The 21,226-nt window shown below is 59.9% G+C and overlaps 1 protein-coding gene across 3 annotated transcripts; it reads right to left on the bottom strand.

Moving 5' to 3' along the window:
• Positions 1–621: 621 nt before the first annotated feature.
• Positions 622–20,537, bottom strand: KIRREL2 (kirre like nephrin family adhesion molecule 2). 3 transcript variants are annotated; one of them, XM_084613181.1, is made up of 15 exons: positions 20,024–20,537; positions 12,205–12,354; positions 11,637–11,786; positions 11,339–11,496; positions 10,855–11,005; positions 10,397–10,502; positions 10,001–10,149; positions 9,435–9,562; positions 9,031–9,157; positions 8,585–8,685; positions 8,011–8,209; positions 7,474–7,584; positions 6,466–6,578; positions 6,006–6,089; positions 622–5,626 (listed from the first exon to the last, which is right to left on the bottom strand). In XM_084613181.1, the coding sequence occupies exons 1-15, from the start codon at positions 20,079–20,081 to the stop codon at positions 5,207–5,209; spliced, it is 2,205 nt and encodes a 734-aa protein (XP_084469307.1). In that variant the 5' UTR covers positions 20,082–20,537; the 3' UTR covers positions 622–5,206. The 3 variants fall into 3 exon arrangements, with proteins under 3 accessions (XP_084469307.1, XP_084469308.1, XP_084469309.1); XM_084613182.1 differs by having other exon boundaries at positions 6,466–6,575; XM_084613183.1 differs by lacking the exon at positions 20,024–20,537 and adding an exon at positions 18,027–18,231.
• Between the last annotated feature and the right edge of the window lie 689 nt (positions 20,538–21,226).

The raw sequence follows: 21,226 nt of genomic DNA, 5'->3' as shown, positions 1-21,226 counted from the left end.
TCCCTCTTGGAGTGGAGGCCCTGGGGGTCCAGAGTGAGTGGACTCCTTGCAGGGGCCCACAGCGAGAGACAGGTGTGCTAAGGCTCAAAGAGGTGCGGTTCCAAGAGGCAGAGGGGCTTAACCTCCAAGAGAGAGTGGACCCCCAAAAAGGGCTGTCTCAGTGAAGGGGGTTCCCCCCCATCGACCATACGGGGCCAAGAGTGGGCACACCTGGGAGTCGTGACACCAGCCGGACGGGTCGGATAGGGGGGCAGGGAGGGGATGGGAACTGGGCTGGATGCGTCAGTTCTGGGGGGCAGGAAGGCGGTGGGTTTCTGACTGGATGGGTTGGTTCTGGGGGTCAGGGAGGTGGTGGGTTCCCAGCTGGATGGGTCAGTTCCGGGGGGGCAGGGAGGCAGTGGAGTCCTGGCTGGAGGGGTCAGCTCTGGGGGGCAGGGAGCGTTTGGGTAACGGGCTGGGTGGGTCGGCTTTGGAGGGCAGGGTGGGGGTGGGTACCATGCTGTACGGGTTGTCTCTGGGAGGGCAGGAAGGGGGCAGGTGTTAGAGGGCTTATCCCTTCACCCTCCCATTCCCTGGTCCTTCTCTCATGAACAGAGAGCAACAATACCCGAAGTCCGAAGGTGCAAACAATTCAATGTTTATTGGGGTGAACTTCCAGCAAGCAATTATTCCAATTTCTTTCCTCAGTGTCCCCCTTCCCAGCTCTGATGCCTGTGTCCCTGTTCCCATTCCCGCACTTAGCAAAACATGATTCCAATTCCCCACCTTACTTCCTGATTGACTGCAGACCATATAGTAAAACTTGAGTTCTGGTTAGCTATACCTTAACCAATCATTTTACTGAAATTTAACTAAACCAATCCTAACATATTGTAACATGATTATTTAACCAATTATATCCCACCACCTTAATTAGTTTACACCCAGCAAAATTAATTATACAGCAGACAGAACTGATCACAGAACCAGACAGAGATTATACAGACAAACAATAGGAAAATGAAAAGGAGTACTTGTGGCACCTTAGAGACTAACCAATTTATTTGAGCGGTGCCACAAGTCCTCCTTTTCTTTTTGCGAATACAGACTAACACGGCTGTTACTCTGAAATAGGAAAATGGGTACTACAGTGACAGAACAAACACAGAAGTGAGGATTTCACACCCCAGCTATTGAGAAATGAGTTTTTGCCAGACAGGATGCTATCAAACTACATTTTCTTTAAATCTTCTAGGCTCGTCCCTTTCTCTGGAGATGATAGATTAGATCATCTTTTTAACAGCCCGAAACTGCCTTATTTCAGTGTGACTGGTGAGGATGTGACCCTTCGCTTCCCAGCTTATGGCTGCCCCTGCTGTTTAGCCAAAGGCCTTAGCCTAAGAACAAAGTCTTAAACTATCACAGTGATGATTCTTGTTTTGTACCTCTATAACTAGTTAAGTGATAAGAATACACCTAAATTCTTAAAGTATAGGCCTTTGCAGACAGGCCTGAATATTTGTATCCTAACAGCAGGTACTGGGCTGGATGGGTCGACTCTAGGGGGCAGGGAGGGGCGGATTCTCAGTGGTGAAAGAACAGGTTAAGGACTATTTAGAAAAGCTGGACATGCACAAGTCTAGGGGTCCAGGTCAAATGCATCCAAGCCTGCTGAGGGAGTTGACTCATGTGATTGCAGAGCCATTGGCCATTATCTTTGAAAATTCATGGTGATCGGGGGAGGTCCTGGATGATTGGAAAAAGGTGTATATATAGTGCCATTTTAAAAAAGGGAGGAAAGAGAACCCCGGGAACTAAAGCCTCACTTCAGTCCCCGGCAAAATCATGGAGCAGGACCTCAAGGAATCCATTTTGAAGCACTTGGAGGAGAGGAAGGTGATCAGGAACAGTCAACATGGATTCACCAAGGGCAAGTCGTGCCTGACCAACCTGATTGCCTTCTCTGATGAGATAACTGGCTCTGTGGATATGGGGAAAGCAGTGGATGTGATATATCTTGACTTTAGCAAAGCTTTTGATACGGTCTCCCACAGTATTCTTGCCAGCAAGTAAAAGAAGTATGGATTGGATGAATGGACTATAAGGAGGATAGAAAGCTGGCTAGATCGTTGGGCTCAACAGGTAGTGATCAACGGCTCCATGTCTAGTTGGCAGCCGGTATCAAGCAGAGTGCCCCAGAGATTGGTCCTGGGACTGGTTTTGTTCAACATCGTTATCAATTATCTGGATGATGGGATTAATTGCACCCTCAGCAAGTTCACAGATAACACTAAGCTGGGGGGAGAGGTAGATATGCTGGAGGGTAGGGATAGGGTCCAGAGTGATCTAGACAAATTGGAGGATTGGGCCAAAAGAAATCTGATGGGGTTCAACAAGGACAAGTGCAGAGTCTTGCATTTAGGAAGGAAGAATCCCATGCACTGCTACAGGCTGGGGACCGACTGATTAAGCAGCAGTTCTGCAGAAAAGGACCTGGGGATTAAGTGGAGGAGAAGCTGGATATGAGTCAGCAGTGTGTCCTCGTTGCCAAGAAGGGCAACAGCATATTGGGCTGTATTAGTAGGAGCCTTGCCAGCAGATCAAGGAAAGTGATTATTCCCCTCTATTCGGCACTGGTGAGGCCACACCTGGAGTACTGCGTCCAGTTTTGGTCCCCACACTGCAGGAGGATGTGGACAAATTGGAGAGAGTCCAGTGGAGGCATATGACTAACCAGGAGAGGCTGAGGGAACTGGAGTTATTTAGTCTGCAGAAGAGAAGAGTGAGGGGGGATTTGAGAGCAGCCTTCAACTACCTGAAGCGGGGGGTTCCAAAGAGGATGGAGCTTGGCTGTTCTCCGTGGTGGCAGGTGACAACAAGGAGCAATGGTCTCAAGTTGCAGTGGGGAGGTCTAGGTTGGATATTAGGAAACACTATTTCACTAGGAGGGTGGTGAAGCATTGGAATGCGTTACCTAGCGAGGTGGTGGAATCTCCATCCTTAGAGGTTTTTAAGGCCTGGCTTGACAAAGCCCTGGCTGGGATGATTTAGTTGGGGATTGATCCTGCATTGAGCAGGGGATTGGACTAGATGACCTCCTGAGGTCTCTTCCAACCCTAATATTCTATGATTTTATGATTCCAGGTTGGATGGGTCAGGTCCAGGGGGTGGTTTCCTGGCTGGATATGTTGGCTCCAGGGGGCGGGGAGGGGGTGGGTACCAGGTTTGATGGGTCAACTCTCGGGGGCAGGTACCAGGCTGGATGGGTCAGCTCGAGGGGGCGGGTACTAGTCTGGATGGATCGGCTCTGGGGGGCAGGAACGGGGTGCGTATTGGGCTGGATTGGTCGGCTCTGTGAGGCCAGGGAGTGGCGGGTACCAGCTGGATGGAGCAGGGAGGGAGGCGGGTACCGGGTTCGATAGGTCAACTCTGGGGGGCAGGGAGAGGGCAAGTACTGGGCTGAATGGGTCGGCTCTGGGGGGGCAGGAAGGGGTGGGTTCCAGGCTGGATGGGTTGGCTCTGTGGGGTGGGTGGTACCAGGCTGGATGGGTTATATCTGTGGGGCAGGGAGGGGGCAGGTGGTGGTCAGATCTAGGGGGCCCGTCAGGCTGGTTCCCCAATAAAAGTCTCACGGCATCTTTCCATATGTTTTATTAAATATAAATTATTTCGGTGCTGCGCAATTGCAACAGGAGATTGACAGGTCAGTGGCGGGGTGGGGTTCACTCTGAGAACTCCCATCCCCCCTGGCGGGGACCCCAGTGCCTGGGCATGGCCGGGAAACGGGGTGTTTTTAATGGCAGGAAAAATCCAGGCCCCACCTGAATCAATTTGGCCCAGGCAGAGGCTGTCTATAACATCAACATTTCACCCCTGTGACCTGGAAATGGGGAATTAGAGCTGGTGCCCCTTGGAGATGAGAGGTCCTGTGCCCCATTCCCTCCCCGCCAAGCCAGCAAGGCAGCTACCCTGGGACATGCCTGAGGTTGCATGCTCTGAGAGGGGGAAGCTGCCCTTAGCATCCCCATGGGCTCTTAGTTCCCAGCCCCACAGCTCTGTGGGGCCCTTACCAGCCCCACCCCAGCAGAGGGTGGGTGTGGGGTAATGTTCCCTCTAATTTTTGACAGGCTTAGTGCGCAAAAAATTTCTTCTGTGCAAATTTTTGTGCTTCTGGGCAAATTTTTGTGAGCGCAGTGTTTCGCTGTGTGCGTGGGGTTTCAGATCACACGCGCACAGCTTAGAGGGAACAGTGGTGTGGGACAGAGGGCAGCAGACCCAGCTCCCACATTGGTGGTGTGTGGGAGGGTGCTGCCAGCGGGTGGATTCACGCATACATCCACTGCCCCCCATGAGCCCCATTATCGGGCCCCACAGGAAAGCTGAGAGCTACCATTTTTACTGGGCCTGCAAAACCAGCAGGCAGGGCCTAGCACCAGCCGCCATCTTGGCCCGGTGGTCACCATCTTGCGTCCAGGCCTAGCTGATCCAGGGCCAGCGGCAGTGGGGGAAGCCACTCAGAAATCCAACATCCACTGGCTCCTCCCTCCACTAGTCTCTGTAGGAAGCTGATTGGGCCATCAGCCATTTTGTGCCCCTTTTAGTGGCCATTTTGTATCCATCTTGGCAGCCCTGGGCTAAGCAAACCGGCTGATTTCACCAAGTGAATGGGATCATCAGCCATTCTGAACCCATCTCAACATCCCAGGGATAAGCCTGACTTCTTCCCTAGCCAATGGGATTCATCGCCAGGCCCAACCAAAGAAGTAAGCTTGGCCATTGGCCATCTTGAACCCAACTCAATGGCCATTTTGAACCCATTTTCAATAGCCGTTAGTGTATCCAACATCATGACTTCTCCCCTATCCAGTGCAAATCCATCCTCAGGTCCAATGGAGGAAGTCAACAGGGCCGTCAACCGTTTTGAACCCCCCTCGTCAGCCATTCTGAACCCATGCCCTGATTCCTAACCCCAGCCAATAGCCACTCATCCTTGCCTCTAGGAGCAAAAGTCAATTGGGGAGACAGCCATTTTGAACCCAGTTTGTTAGCCATCTTGAACCCCCTTCCCCTAGCTGATGGCCACTCATCTCCACCTCCAGCAGCACAAGTCAGCTGGCCTATTGGCCATTTTGAGACAGTTGGCTAAGCCGGACCAACCCCCTCCCACAACAGGGATGGCCCTAGGCATCTGTCCCCCAATGGCTTGATGTGTGTTGGGGAGGAAGAGTCACACGTGTGTCTGCATGCGCTGCTGGGCAGGCCGCCCGTAGTCCGACTGTTGCGAGAGGGAGGTATAGGAGAAGCGGGAGCCGCCCGACACCTTGCTGGCCTGGTCTGACTGTTCATAGCCACTCTCTGCCTTCTCGTAGGTGCTGGGCTTGACGTAGCTGGTGAAGGCCCGGGTGTAGGGGGCTGTGAGGTAGCCCCCCCCGTACACCCCATCCTGCGGGTAGTGGGGCTCGTAGGCTGTGCGGGAGCCGGGTGCCCCCAGAGTATAGCGGTGGCTGTAGGGCTGCCCTGATGGGGGGAACATGGTGGCGTGGGACCCGGTGTAGAGGGCGCGCGGGGCTGGGGCATACTCCAAGAAACTGCCAGACAGGTGGGGTTCCTCATGAGCACGGACCTTGTAGTAACCGTTGGTAGGGTCCTGGGTGGGGGGAGTAGGAGAGAGACATCAATGAGCCAGAGGGGGGAGGGGAGAGTGGGGGGCTGCCCCTCGGAGTGGGGGGAACTGCCCCAACTCCGACCGACACAGTGACGCTGCCTGAGTCTGCAGCGAGCCTGTGCCCCTTGCTGTTGGGGAGAGAGGAGCTGCTGTGTGCATCCCAATGAGGTGTGAATTCCCAGCCCGCCTAGCCGCGGGGGACCCCCAGCCCCATGCCAGCAGGGCACTCTATGTGGGGCAGGAGGGGGCCAGGGAAAGTGCAGGAGGGCCACTGTGCCTTTAAGAGAGGGGGAGGAGATACCATAGCATTGCCTCTTGGGGGAAAGGGGGTGGGGCCTGGGTCAGGGGCAGGGCCGCCAACCTTATTGTCCTGGCTGTCCTCTTCCTCCTCCAGGATCTCGCTGTGCTCTGTGTGCGAGGTGGCCGGGGACTCGCTGCTCGTGGCCTGTGGGGGTGGGGGAGAGGAGGGGGAGGGGCTGAGTCTCAGGGTAGGGGTATCCAGCCTTATCACCCCCCTGCCCCCCGCAGCCAGATCCCAGGGCTTCCCCCCGACAGGAACCAACTGAATCTGGATGCGTTGCCCAGCGTGGCATTGTGGGGCGCCGGGCCGCAGGGAGCGGAGTGAGGGGCTCTGTAGGGGACGCTGTGCCATGCGAGCAGGAGGTTCGTCAGGGGGCCATGCCACGGGGCAGGGGCACAGTAGAGGGCACAGTACTGTGGGGACCATGGGGCTCCGTACAGGGCGCCGTGCTGCGGGGGCTCAGTAGGGGGCGCAGTGCCATGATGAGGGGGCTCAGTACAGGACACCATGCCATGCTCACCATGGGCTCCTTGACGTCCTCCTCTGTATCGCTGGGCCGGCTGGGGCTGCTGTCACTCGTGGTGATCTGCACCAGGACATCTGTCTTGGACAGCTTGGTGCCTCGTTTGGCTGCTGGACACAGACAGACCCAGGGGTGTGAACCTCTCTTGGGTCCCCAGCTCCCCTATGGGCCCCACCCACCACTGGCTCGAGGGGGGGAATTTGTGTGCCCCATTGGTGTGGTCCCCCCTCCCACCTCTGGGGCAGGGCAGCCGGGGAACAGCTGTATATAACACCGCACAGGGATGACTCCCCTGGTGCTAAGATGCAGCCACCTCTGGGGCGGGGCAGCTGGGGAACACTCCCACATAATGCTGCATGGGAACAGCTTGCCCAGCACTGAGATGCAGAAACTGCCACTGGAACTGAAGGAGTCACTCCATCGGTGGGTAGCACTAGAGGGCTGTTATCCTGCACCAGCCACAGGAGGGAGAGGCTACACTTGGCCAGCGAGCTGTCCAGATCCAGTCACACACATGTGTTAAAAGAGACATGCACCGGGGTTACCACATCAGTGCAGACGTGTCTGAGACACGTCATGGCTCCAGGTGCCCATGGGAATGACTCGTATGTTCATGTATTGGGGGCCTAGGCACATGTTAAAGGGGCTGCCCACATATGTAAGGGTATGTTTGTGTGACCTTTACATGGGACACGTGTTTCATGCCTGTACAGATGTTCTCGGGAGCATGAAGCCTGTCCATGACACCACAAGACTGCTAACACCAACTCGCGTGGGTGCTTGTATCTAAACCAGCATGTCCATGTGTGTCCTCATGTGTCCCTATGCACAGAAGCACAGGTCTGTGTGGTACCATGTCGAGGTGTGTGTGGACCCACGTATTAGCCCAGGCCTGTTAACATCTGTTAGAAGTGTGTCTGCATGTGAAGGAGGAAAGGCCCATGTCAGCCTTTTGGGTGATCACGTCTGTAAATGGGGAGGGGCGGAGCTAGCCAGTGACCTCACCTTTCCCGGGGCACCAGTGCAGGCAGCAGACAGACACGCCAACGGCCAAGACCAGCAGCAGGGTGGCAGCGGCTGCGGCTGAGGCCCCGATTATCATGATGGGCAGGACCTCTGTGAGGGAAAGAGCAGGTGAGAGCAGGCCCCTGCTGCTAAAGCACAAGGACAGCTCGCCCAGTACTGAGATGCAGCCACCTCTGGGGAGTGGGGTTAACAGGAGAAAAGCTGCACATAACACCTCACAGGGATGACTCACCTAGCACTGAAATGCAGCCACCTCTGGGGCTGGGGAGCCAAGGAGCAGCAGCACATAATGCCTCATGGGGACAGTTCATCCAGTGATGCAGCCACCTCTGGAGTGGGGCATCTGGGTAAACTGTAGCCGGTTTGGTGTGGGAGGGTGGAGCAATTGGGTCAGGGGTTGGAACCCATGGGACCCACCCTGTCAGCATGGGGCTAAGTGGTGCCAGTCTGTGCAGCTGTTGCAGGGTTGTGTGTGGGCAGGGCCGGCTGGGCTATGGGCCAGGGGGCGGGGCTTACCCTGCCGGTGCAGTGTGACGGCCGCTGAGCGGGCCCCAAAGCGGTTCCAGGCCGTGCAGTTGTAGGGCAAGGCAAAGTCCTCCGTGCGCGTGGGCTGGATAAGCAGGGCCGAGAGCACCCCCCGCTCCGTAAGCGCCGTGTCCACTGTGAAGCGCTCCTCTGAGCCGCTGTCCAGCACCTGCTCGCCCCACGCCCACACCTGCCACGAGACCAAGACACAGGCCCTGTCAGCAGGGGGCAGGTTGGGGAGGGGTCAGTGGAGGATGGGCGGGGGACCGCAGCACTCACAATGCGATTTGCGGCAGGTTGGGGAGTTCAGGGGGTCAGTCAGGGGGCAGATGGGGGGGCAGTACTAATGATACGGTCGGGGCAGATTGGAGGGCCTGGGGCCATCAGCACTCAGAATGCATTTGGGGGCAGGTTGGGGAGCTGGGGGTGAGTTGGGGGGCAGGCAGAGGGCAGCACTGAATGCAGTCGAGGGCAGGTTGGTGGGCTGGGGGGGTCAGCAGTCATGATGCAGTTGGGGGCAGGTTAGGGGTCTGGGGGGTCAGTGAGGGCAGGGGACAGTACTCACAATGCGGTCAGGGGGGGGCGTGCTCCTCACTAGACACTCCAACCGTGCCTTGTCCCCGAGCGCCGTCTGTGGCCCAGACTCAGTGGTGATGATGGGGGGCCCTGCAATGGGGGAAGGTAGAATTAGGGGGAGCAGCACCTACTCATACCCCTCCCCCAGGACAGAGACCCCCCCCTCCCCAGACGCCTTCCCCACACCCTACGAGAAACCCCATGGGGATGGGCCACCTGAGGCTCCACCCATGGAATGCTCAACCCGCAAGGTAATGTTCCGCTCAGGCAATGCCCCCTAGGATGCCCCGCCCCCAGGGAATGCCCAGTTCCCAGGCAAATCCCCCTAGGATGCCCCGCCCCCAGGGAATACCCTCCCCCCCAAGCAATGCCCACCCCCAGGCAATGCCTCCTAGGATGCCCCACCCCCAGGCAATGACCCACCCCTGCCCTCACCGTTGACCGCCAGCGTCACCTCCTTGTCAGCCATGCCGATGCGTGGCACGATGGCCTTGCACACGTATGTGCCAGCGTCCTCCTGTGTCACAGCCTTTAGGTGCAGGGTGTTGCCATTGCTCAGCACCTGCAGCCACATGGCAGGGGTTAAAGCGGGGGGCCAAGATGCCTGGGTTCCAGCCCTGGCTGTGGGAGGGGAGTGGCTTCTAGTGGTTAGAGCAGTGGAGCTCGGAGCCAGGACTCCTGGGTTCAATCCCTGGCTCTGGAAACGGAGGGGGTCTGGTGGTTAGAGCAGTGGGGCTGGGAGCCAGGACTCCTGGGTTCAATCCCTGGCCCTGGGAGGGGGGGAGTGGGTTCTAGCAGTTGGAGGCAGGAGCCAGGACTGCACCACGCAGGTCACTCACCACGCTGGATCCCTTCTTGGTCCAGGCCAGGGTGAGGGGCGGGTTCCCGGTCCAGGTGCAGGTGAAGGAGGCGTCAGCCCCGACATCCACGGTGAGGGGCTTGGGCTGGGAGACCAGGTGGGGCCCAACTGCAGGGGGAGGATCCAGTGAGTAAAGGGGTGGGGCTCTGGGGAGCTGGGGCATCTTCCCCACACTGCCAGCCCCACCCCCTATGGCTCCCTGCCAATACTGTACCCCTCTCCCGTATATACCCCCCTTCTATTGTCCTCCCACCGCCCAGTGCCCAGCCCCTGAAGCAACCACAGCCCGGCTCCCCAAGTGTGCCCTTCCCCCCATCCCCAGCCTGCTCCTCTCCTCTCCCCCACCCCCTGCACGGACAGCACCCAACACCCTTCCCCCCACACCCAACCCAAATCCTGTCCCCCAGCACCTATCCACCACCTCCCCTGCAACCTCCCAGCACCCATCCCCCCAAGTCACACCCCCATCCCCCACTCGCAGTGCACATCCCCCCACTCCCACTCACAGCGTCCCTCCACCCCCTCACAGTGCCCCCCACAACTCACAGTGCACATCCACCAGGGTACTGACGTTGGTGCTGCCCACGGCGTTGGCCACCTCGCAGGACACGGGCTGGGTGAAGAAGGAGTGATCCACCCTGGCCTCATAGCTGTGCCCGTTGGCCTCGGCGATGGCCACGCCGCCCTTTGCCCACCTGCCCCACAGCCGGTGTGTGGTCGGGGGGAGACGCAGAATTAGGGGGAGCCATCAGCTGGGGGCAGTACCGCCTGTTCCCACCAGGGGGCCCAGATTCCCCTCTGCTCCCGGCAGGCAAGGCAGCGAGAGCCGGTGGGAGGGGACCTGCACGTCCCCACTGCAGCCACAAGAGGGCAGTGCAGCCCCCACCCCTGGCTGGGCCCCAGGGGCCGCCCAGGTCGCCCGGGTCAGCCAGCGGCTCTTACCGGTAGCCGGTCACCTCGGGGTTGGCAGTGGCGGTGCAGAGGAAGCTGACCTTGGCCCCCTCCGCGACGGTCTGCGGCTGGACGGAGAGGATCACCGTGGGGGGGTCTGGAGGGGGGAAGGGGAAGACGGTCAGAGACATGCAACCAGCTCTGGGGTGGGGCTCACCTGCCCCCCGCCAAGTCCCCTCCCTGCCCCTCACAGCACAGTGCACCCTGCTTGGCCCCCCACCCCCTACAGCACGGTGCCCCCCACCAGACCCTCGCCTGCTCCCCACAGCACAGTGCCCCCGTTGAGCCTCCTGCCAGCCCCCGCAGCACAGTACCCCACACTGAGCCCCTTGCCTGGCCCCCCACAACATGGTGTCCCTGCCAGCCCCCCCGCAGCACGGTGCCCCATGCCAAGACCTGGCCCTGCCCCCCCACAGCGCAACACCCCCTCCCCCCAAGTCAGGACTCACACAGCACGTCGAGGGTGATGGAGGTCTGCTTGCCGGCAGGCGCGGCCGGGTTGGTGACGTGGCAGGTGTAGGCACTGCCCATGTCTTGGGTGCTGGGTGTGAGGAGCAGGGTGCTGAGGGCCGTTGCCCGCTTCCCATCCTCCATCAGGGCCTGTGGGGGCAGAGGTCAGGCCACAGCTTGGGGCCCACTAGACCCATCTCCCAATGGGTCCAGGGGCTGGAGGGAGAATCACCCACCCCCCACTGAGCTGTCCTTTCATGCCATATCCCACCTCCCCTTTAATATCCTTCCCCCTGCCCCCCGACTGCCCCTTTAATAGCTTGTGTCCCACTGCACACCTGGACTGCCCCTTTAATTCCTTGCACCCCATACACCTCTGCCCCTTTAATACCCTGCCCCCACACCCCAAGCTGCCCCTTTAATAACTTGCCCGCACACATACCCTGTGTCTTCCCTTTAATGCCCTGCCCCTTGGCCCCTCACCTTGGCATAGAGGGCAGAGCCTTGCAGCTGCCCATCGCGGTACCAGCTGATCTCAGGGGCAGGCTTGGCGCCAGACACCTGGCAGGTCAGATTGTAGGGCACGCTGGCCTGGACCCGGACGATAGGGCCGTTCTGGATCACGGGGTCATTGGGCGGTACTGGGGGGGCAGATGGGAGACAGGGGGTCAGCGATGGGGTGGGAGTCCCCAGGGCGGTGCCCCAGCTGTGGGGAGAGAGGGCTCCAGTATTGTGAGCGTCCCCAGGGCAGTGGCCCAGCTGGGCAGGAGGGGACACTCACGGAGCACCGTGAGCTGGGCACGCTGGGAACGCAGTGCCGCCTGCGTAGCTTGGCACTCGTACATGGCGTCATCGCCCAGCTCAGTGGACTCGATCCTCAGGTTGTGCTGCCCGGCCGCTGGATCCCCGACGATGGAGTACCGGGCCCAGCCTGCGGGAGAGAGGGACAGACTGCAGGGATTGGCACAGCGCCCCCCAGGGACCCCTTGTCTCCCCCCCTGCAGCATCATGTCCCCAGGAATCCCCAGACCCCCTCACAGCACAGCACCCCACAGGGGGACCGAGTCCCCCACTGCAGCACAGCACCTCTCTAGGAACCCCCAGTCCCGCCTCACAGCACAGCTCCCCTGGGCACCCCCAGTCCCCTCTCCTGCAGCACGGCGCTCCCCAGGGAGCCCCAGTTCCTCCCCCCCGCATCATGGCACCCTATGGGGGTCTCTTGGTACCTTCCCCTCTGCAGAACAGTGCCCTCTGGGGACCCCCACTCTCCTCCCCTGCAGCACGGCACCCTGTGGTCCCTCCCAGCACAATGCCCCCTGCTGACCCTCCCCCTGCAGCCGTGTACGTACCAGGCAGGTCTCGCTCTCCACCCAGTGCCAGGCCATCCTTGGTCCACTGCACCATACCCTGGTAGCCCACAACCACGCAGGCCAGCGTCACCGATTGCCCCGCCACGATCACCTGGTCCATGGGCTGCTGAAAGAAATACACCCCCCAGCCTGGTGGGAGGGGGAGGGGGGAAGCATTACCCACCCAGGTCACCAGATGGGGGCCCAGGGATTATGGAGGGGCCTGGGAGCCAGGACTCCTGGGTTCAATCTCAGCTTGGGGAGGGGAGTGGAGGGGAATTCATGAGGGAAGGCTCCCAACAGGAGCACAAGGTGGGGGCAGATTGGATGGGGAAGAGGGGCAACATGGGGAGCGCAGGCTGGGGGGGATGGGAGATCCTGTCAGCAGGGGAGGCGTGGGTAGCACAGTTTGGGGGGGTGGGGGATCCCGGCAGTGGGGGAGGGGGGCATGGGGACTGCAGGCTGGGGGGGATGGGAGATCCTGTCAGTGGGAGGGTGGGGGGAATGGAGGCTGGGGGGGATGGGGGATCCAGGCAGCAGGTGACGGGGGGCATGGGGACTGCATGATGGAGTTGGGATGAGGATCCCAGCAGCAGAGGAGGGGGGCATGAGTACCACAGTTGGGGGGGATGGGGGATCCTGTCAGCAGGGGAGGCGGGCATGGGGAACGGAGGCTGGGGGTGATGGGGGATCCCATCAGCAGGGGAGGGGGTCGTGGGGAGCGCAGGATGGGGGGATGGGTGATCCTGGCAGCAGGGGAGGGAGCGTGGGGAACAGAGACTGGGGGGATGGGGGATCCCAGCAGCTGGTGAGGGGGGCATGGGGAGTGCATGATGGAGGTGGGTGGAGGATCCCAGCAGCAGGGGAGGGGGGCATGAGTAGCACAGTTGGGGGGATGGGGGATCCTGTCAGCAGGGGAGGGGGGCATGGGGGATCCAAGCAGCGGGGAGGAGGGAGCTGGGGGAGGGATAGCTCAGTGAATGGGGTGAGGCAGGGAGACAGAAGGGGCAGGCAGAGAGGTGCATGGAAGGGCAGCTGCTGTGGCTGCCGGCAGGGCAGGAAATGGGGTCTGGGACCTTTCCCCTGTAGTGGGTGCCAGCTGTGATCTGGACCCAGGGCAGGGGCCTGGCTGGCTGCGGGGGGGCTGGTCCACCTGGACTGCCCCCCCCTGAGAATTCCATAGGGGAGAGAGGGGGTTATGGGGTCTCTGCCAACCTCCCTGCCCTGGGCACCTTAAACAGGGTTGTAAGGGCATTGTGGTACCAATCCCCACGGAGCTGGCCCAGCCTTTCTGTAGGGCTGGAAGGCTGGTTGGGGGGGGATGTAGGTGTTAGGGCCTAAATGATGCTAGGGCTGGGAACAGGAGTCAGAGACCCCCGCAATGTACTCAGGGCTATCTGCCCCCCACAAGGTGGGGGTAGATTGGATGGTGAAGTGCCCCTCTCCCCTGGGCCCCCCAGCTCCACCCCCCACAGACACACTCTCCCCCAGGGTCCCCCCAGCCCTTCCCCAGGGACTGTTCCCTAGCCCAACCCCACAGATACCCACTCCCCCAGCAACCCCGAACTGTCCACCCCATCCCACTATAGATACCAGGGTTGTCCTTAGGATTGATGGGGCCCTATGCAGTATTATTAAACTGGTGCCCCTATGCCCAACTTGGGGCACAGCCACCACCCCCGCTCACAGACCCCCAGAAGAAACACCTCCCCCACCAATTGCTGACACACACCGAGCTTCCTACACAGCTGTGGCAGCCTGGGCCCACCTCAGGGCAGCGGAGAGTCACAGTTCCCTGCCCCGTACCCTCTCCCTCGTGCAGCATGCGTCGCGCTGGTGCATTCGGCTCTGTGAATATGGCCCCTGCCTAAGGAGACTGCAGCACGTGCTGGGTGTGCGGGAGCCAACCACCTGCTGTGCAGGTGATGCCCCAAATTTTCGGGTGCCCTACGCAGCCGCATGTGCCTAAGGACAGCCCTGATAGATACACCTTCCCCCCACCCAATTCTGCCCCCCAGTTGCCCTGTGGACTCTTCCCCACTGCCCCATTCCCCCTAGGCCTTGCCCGAGACACCCCCACCAGCCTTCTGTGCCCCAGCCCCGGTACCCCTGGGACAGGAACTGCTCCATTTCTTCGGGAAAGGAGCCCAGAGGCTGAAGGGTGAAAGATCCTTTCTGCGTCGCTGAGATTCCTTGGCTCTGATCTCCTGGCTAAACCCTTCTTAATTCCAATCCAATAACACCGCCCTTTGTTCCGATTGTTTCCAAGTTTACCCAATAAACCAGGATCTGAATAAGGGGATAATCCTCTGAGGAGGGTCAGGAGGGGCTGGGGGTGGGATGGCAGAGCTGGAGGGAGGAGAGAACAAAGCAGAGGGAGATGCACATATGCCAGGCTTTCTGTAGCACAGAGGATCCAGGAGTCCCAGCTCTCACCCATTACACCCCACTGCCCGGGCCAGAACCCAGAAGTCCTGGCTCTCAGCCCCCGCTGCTCCAACTCACTAGACACCACTCCCTCCCGCAGAGCCAGGGATAGAACCCAGGTGTCCGGGCGCACAGCTGGTTTCCAGGAGCAGGCAGGGAAGAATGATGGGGAAGAGTGATGGAGTCATGACCCTCCACAGAATTAGGAGGGGGGATGATGTCCTGGTTAATTTCCAGCCCCCATTCTTAATTTCACCCTTTGACTTGTTTTGGCTTCACTGATACTGAATCCTCTCCCTCCCCCCCCCCCCCACTAATTAGATTGTGGCTCTGAAATTTCAGGGAGAGTTAATGGGATTTCTGGGGTGGGGGGGGGATGCATGAGGGATTCCCCCCATGCACAGTGTCAGGTGACGGACACCAGCCACGGAGCAGGGACAGATGGGCACTACATTCTCACCCACTTGCAATGCCCAGCGGGTTGGGGGGCTGGGCTGGTAGTGTGTTGGTGATCGGGGGAAGACAGAGGGGGTTATGTATGCACACACACACACAGATGTGACACACACACACAGCTGTGACAGATATATGCACACACATAGGGCTCGACACACACACACAGAGCTGAGACAGACACACAGATCTGCATACACAGGGCTCTCTCTCTCTCTCACACACACACACACAGGGCTCTGATACCCATACACACACTGCTCACTGACACACCTAGCTTTGGCTTGATACACAAACACACCTCTCTCCTCTGTAGCCAGTGACACTGACCCCCTCCCCATCACACGCTGACTGAGACACACTCCGTGACATTGCCAGATTTACAGATACACAAGGGATCATGCACACTCTGACCCACATTCACCCCTCCTGACACCCCCACACAGGCTCACCCCTTCCCCCGCACGGCATGGACACAGCCACGCACAGACTCACACTGGTGCTGGGGTCACACACACACACTCTAGGGATGACCCGGACTCACCCCCAGGCTCCCGAGAACATTCACACCCTGTGACGCAGACCCACGGCAACAGCCACAGCGCTTCAGGCTGATGCCCACAGCCTGGCACACCCGCCCACCAGCGCTCAGCTCACCGGGCTAGCCCCGTGCCCCCACTCCCGGCCTGTGGAGAGCAGATACATCATGGCACTTCATGGAGCCCCCCATGGGGGGGAAGACCCCTGCTACAGCACCCCGCTCTTCTACCAGAGCTGGGGAGAGAACCCAGGAGTCCTGGCTCCCAGCCCCCCCGCTCTAACCACCAGACCCCACTCCTCTCCCAGAGACAGGGATAGAACCCAGGAGTCCTCACTAGAACCCACTCTTGACCCACAGCTGAAAATAGGGGGAATGATTCCCAGGAGTTAGAGCAAGAGGGGGGCTGGGAGTCAGGACACCTGGGTTCTGTCCTGGCTTGGGGATGGGAGGATGTCTAGTGCTTAGAGCCAGGGGGGAAGGGGAGGGCTGAGAGTCAGGATGCCTGGGTTCTCTCGCCATCCCTCCTTCCCCACTTGTCAGTTCTCCCACCCCCTGCACTCAGAGATACTCAGCTGCATTTCCACACTCAGCAGCAAATCCCATTGGAAGCTGCACAGAGGCCTCAGATTCCTGCCCCCTAATAGGCGTGAAATCTCGGCCCATTGTGTACCTGGCTCTGGGGAGGCAGCGCAGTTCCAGCAAATAGCTCTGTGCAGAATGTGGGACCCTGCTGATCCCAGCCTGGCCGGGCCCCCTGCCCCCCAGTAACCCCCACCCTACACAGAAGGGGGGACAGAATGGGGGAAAGGGCCAGCAGAAAACGCTGAGCCTCCCAGGATGGAAATAGCCAGAGGCAGGGTGGGTGAGTGGTTAGAGCACGGGACAGCGAGTCAGGAATCACAGACTCCACCATGTGAGCTCAGGGGGCTGGGAGCCAGGACTCCTGGGTTCTCTCTCTGGCTCTGCCCCATACTGCTGCCCAGGTGATCTTGGACAAGTCCTGTTGCTTCTCTATGCCTCAGTTTCCCCCATCTACATAAAGGGGATAATGAGAGTGACAGACAGAGGGGGCAGCCCCAGGAGGCTGTCCAATTCCCCACCCGCCTGAGCCACCCATTAGCTCCAGGGCCAGTATCTTTTCTGTCATGGGACAGGGAGGGGTGGATGAGGTGTGCAAGGGCAGTGGAGGGCCAGGCAAACCAAGGCCAGGCTGTGGGGGCCTGTGGGGTCAATGTAGGGCCCACACAAAGCCAGTGTTGTTGTGCTGGGAGTGGCAGTGGGAGGGTGCGGGGCAGGGAGGAAAGCAGGGGGCCCCACCCTGGGACAGGCAGCTTGTGAGAGTGGGAGCTGCCAGGACCCACAATGGACCCCTTTGTGCCAGGGCTCATTCAGCGCCCATCCCCCCTCCTCCATGCAGCCACCCCAATGCCTGCTGTCTTGGCAGCCCAGAGCAGGGCTGGCCACTCTCCCTCTTGCCAGCCTGGCCCTCTGGCCCCACAGCCTGCGCCCACTCTCCACCGGCCTGCACCCCCCACCTCCGCCAGCCTGGCCCCCCACCTCCGCCAGCCTAGCATCTCCACCGGCCTGGCCCCCCACTGCCTGTGACCCCCCAGTCTCCCAGCCAGCAACCCTCCACCTATGCTGGCCTGGCTCCCCATGGTCTGCACCTCCCCCACCTCCGCCAGCCTGATCCCTCAACCCCCCAAGCCTGCGCCCCACCTACATCTGCTGGCCTGGCTCCCCATGGCCTGGGCCCCCGCTCCACCTCTGCTGACCTGGCCCCCGCCTCCATCCTCCCAACTGCCCAAAACACAGCCCAGCATTGCCACCACCACAGCACAGCACACTGGCTAAAGGGGGGCAGCAGGAGAGAGAGAGAAAGTGGGGGGAGCACAGGGCGGGATATAGGGAAAGATAAATGGATGGGTGTTCGTGTGTATGCAGATGGATGGATAGACAAACAAACCCTGCACCTTCTCTCTCCACTGCCTCTCCCCCTTTTACTCTGTGTGTGTGGGGGAGTCTTGCAGCTGCACAGGGCCACCCCACTGGCATGAGAAAACCCCGCCGGGCGCCCCATGGCAGCGGGTGGGGGGCACATGCCCCACCTGCCCCCCAGCCAGCCTGGCAATGAGCAGAACACCCCCTGGCAGGTTTGCCAGCACCGGCTGGCACCAGCTCGGCCCCCAGAAATTAGGTCACTTCCAAACAGCCAACAGATGTTAATTTTGTGTGTGTGTCTGCAAAGCCGGCCCCTCCCCCATGCCCAGAGGAAAGGCAACCCCCCCAGACAGGGATTAGAACCCAGGAGTCCTGGCTCCCAGCCACCCCACCCCTCCCCTCCTAGAGCTGGGGAAAGAACCCAAGAGTCCTGGCTCCCAGCCCCATTGCTGTAACCTACTAGACCGACTGCTTTCCGAGGATGGAACCCAGGCGTCCTGATCCTTACAGGAAGTATCACCAGAGAGTGGGTTAGTTACTGAGCCCGCCAGGCCAGACCATCAGGGCCTCTGGGTTTGACATCCTGGGCAGCAGGGAGCAGCAGGTACCAGGGTCCGTGGGTCTGATCTGGGGCAGGGGCAGATATGGGGCTGGATGGGCCATGGAGAGCTGCTACAGAACAGTTACAGTCCCCTCTCCTGACCCCTCCCACCAACCCATCTCAAGCAGCCTTGGAAACCCCCCCACAAGCACCCTCCCGATTTCCCCCACAAGCACCTAGGGCCCTATCCCTCCCCCATCAGACCCTGATCCCCCCATCCCCATAACCCCCCCAATTTCCCCCACAAGCACCCGCACCCCCATCCCTCCCCTGTCAGACCCCAATGCCCTCCAGCCCCATAACCCCCCTGATTTCCCCCACTAGAACCTGTGCCCCCATCCCTCCCCATCAGACCCTGATCCCTCCATCCCTGTAATCCCCTGATTTCCCCCACCAGCACCTGTGCCCCCATCCCTCCCCTGTCAGACCCCAATGCTCCCCAGCCCCATAATCCCCCAATATCCCCCACAAGCACCTGTGCCCCATCTCTCCCCTCTCAGACCTCAATGCCCCCCGAGTCCCATAACCCCCCCCCGATTTCCCCCACAAGCACCTGGGCCCCCATCCCTCCCCTGTCAGACCCCAAACCCACTCCTCTAGGCCCCCACCCAGCCCCTCTGAGCAGAGTGGATGGAAAACGATGCCCTAAGGCAAAGACACTCCCTACTGCATCCACCCCCCCCCCCCCGCACACACACTCAGACACCCTGCTCCGAACCTCTCAGGATTCATTAGTGTTTCTGTAAAGGGAATTCATAGCTGGGGGGCCCAGCGGCCTGACCAGGCGTGTAAGTGTAAGCTCAGCTCAGCTCCCCTGACACCTCCAGAACCACCCCCCCGCCCCCGCCACACAGACACACCTTGGAGGAGACTAGCACCCAGCCGTGCCTGGGCACCCCCGCACCTGCCCCAGGACAGGTCTGCTCCTTTTTCTGTCAGTGCAGGAGGAAAGGCACATTGGGACACTGACAGACACATTGGGACAGGCGGGGGCGGGGGGAAATGGAGTTGAGATTTTGCTCTCCCCCATCCCTCTCTGTATCCCTGCCAGAGCGTAGGATGGCTCACAATGCTCTGGGCCTCCAGAAGGGGAAATTGAGGCAGATTTAGCAATGGAACCCAGAAGTCCTGGCTCTCAGCCCTTCCCCTCCAACCACTGGTCCCCACTGCCCTCCCAGAGCTGGGACAGAACCCAGAAATCACCTCCCCTGGAAGTCTGTAGGGGATGATGCCGGAAATTGCAGACTCGCAGGACTCATCTAGTTCTTTCCCTGGAGTGCCCCATGGGATGGAGGAGAGGCTGGGGGACAGTTCCCCACTGCCTGCTCCCCTTCTCCCCCCATGGGGGCTATATCACAGCACCCCACTATGGGTGCTCATTGGGGCTCCTTCCCAGTAAGATCCTGAAGGGGCTTAGTGCATTTACTTAGTGCACTCCCCCCCCCACACACACACGCTCACACACCCAGACACATACGTATCCCCCCCAACACACAGTTTGGCACCATCATCCTGAATGGCAAAGGCCAGAGGAGTTTGCTCAAGGTCAGGATGCCAGTAGTAGAGGTGAGGAGAGAACCCAGAAGTCCTGGCTCCCAGCCCCCCCTCCCTCCCCCCCCATAATCCATTGCATCCCACTCCCCTCCCAGAGCCAGGGAAAGAACTCAGGAGTCCTGGCTCCCAGCCCCCCACTGTAGCCAGTGGTGTGTTTGCAGAGTCCTGGGAAGAAAGGCTAAGAAGACCCCTCCAAAACCAGCCATTGCTCAGCCCACTTCGGGGATAGTGAGGGATATGGCCCAGGAGGACTCAACTGATCCCCACCCCACAAGCCCAGATCCCCACCCCCCAGCTCCTACCTATGTGAGCGAGGCAGCTCAGGGCCAGGATGCAGGGGAGCAGGGCTGACATCTCCATGCTGGGTTGGGGAGCCCCTTGGGGATCCAGCTCCAGGTTCCGGTCCGCTGCTGGCACTGGGACAGGGATCGATAAATCCACACTGCAGCTCTGCTCTGGATTCCTCTACACGCACCGGGGGAGGGTGGTGGTCAGGACTCCTGAGTTCTATCCCAACTCAGGGAGGTCTAGTGGTTAGAGTGTGCAGAAGCTGGGAGTCAGGACTCCTGGGTTCTATCTCGAGCTCTGGGAGAGGATGGGGGTCTAGTCGTTGGGGGAGCTGGGAGCCAGGACTCCTAGGTTCTATTCCCAGCTCTGGGAGGGGAGGGGATTGGGGTCCAGTGGTTAGAGCGGGGGCTGGGAATCAGGACTCCTGGGTTCTATCCCTTGCTCTGGGAGGGGGGACTAGTAGTTGAGGGGGCTGGGAGCTAGGACTCCTGGGTTCTCTCTCGATCCCGAGGACCCACTCTGCACAGCCAGGCTGATGATGCTCTGGAGTCCTTCAGCTCTGGGGATAGCGACTCATTGAGGCCAGCAGCAGGCAGGCCCCGCCCAGGGTAGGCGCTGATTGGTGGAGCAGGCGCTCTCATTAATAAAAAAGATCACACACACAGGGACTGGGTCATCTGCAGCTGAGTGGCGGGGTGGGGTGAGCCCCTCATCCCAGACAGAGGGTGCTCCCCACGGCATGAGAAGGGCATTAGGGGATATGGGGTGTGTGTAGGTAGGTAGGTAGGTAGGTGTGTTACACAACACAATGCACACATGCATGGATCAAGCCAGCTCACAAGAACAGTAAAGGGGAAAGTGGGCACACAACACGTGCACCTCCACAACCCCAGCAGGGGTGTGACCCTGTGTGTGTGCAGTGAGGGTTGTGTTAGTGCAGCAGTGTTGCTGTGCATAGCGGGATGTGTGTGAGTTGCAGATTCATGATGTGTTCACATGCTGGGTGTCTGTGTGTCTCTGCGCTGTGCCCATGTGTTGCAGTAGGTGTGTGCACTGTGTGCTGTTTTTGTGTGCAGTGTGAGCACAACTGGAGCTGGTTGCTCCCCCACCCCCGGCAGGGAGGCCTAAGAATAGGGACTGGGAATCCCGGGGGACAGCCACTGCACAACAACCTGACGCAACCCCCGGCTTCCTGCCAGCTCCTCACCAGGCACAGC

Source organism: Lepidochelys olivacea (assembly GCF_965140295.1).
Source record: "Lepidochelys olivacea isolate rLepOli2 genome assembly, chromosome: 24".
Classification (NCBI taxonomy): Eukaryota; Metazoa; Chordata; order Testudines; family Cheloniidae; genus Lepidochelys; species Lepidochelys olivacea.
Note: the sequence above shows the minus strand (reverse complement) of the source record. Positions and strands in the feature narration are given on the sequence as shown.

Coding starts and splice junctions, on each gene's coding strand:
- KIRREL2 (XM_084613181.1), bottom strand. CDS start 20,081: ATGGAGATGTCAGCCCTGCTCCCCTGCATCCTGGCCCTGAGCTGCCTC. Junction 12,355..20,023: donor GAGCTGCCTCGCTCACATAG/GTAGGAGCTGGG, acceptor CCCTCCCACCAG/GCTGGGGGGTGTATTTCTTT. Junction 11,787..12,204: donor TGGAGAGCGAGACCTGCCTG/GTACGTACACGG, acceptor TCTCTCCCGCAG/GCTGGGCCCGGTACTCCATC.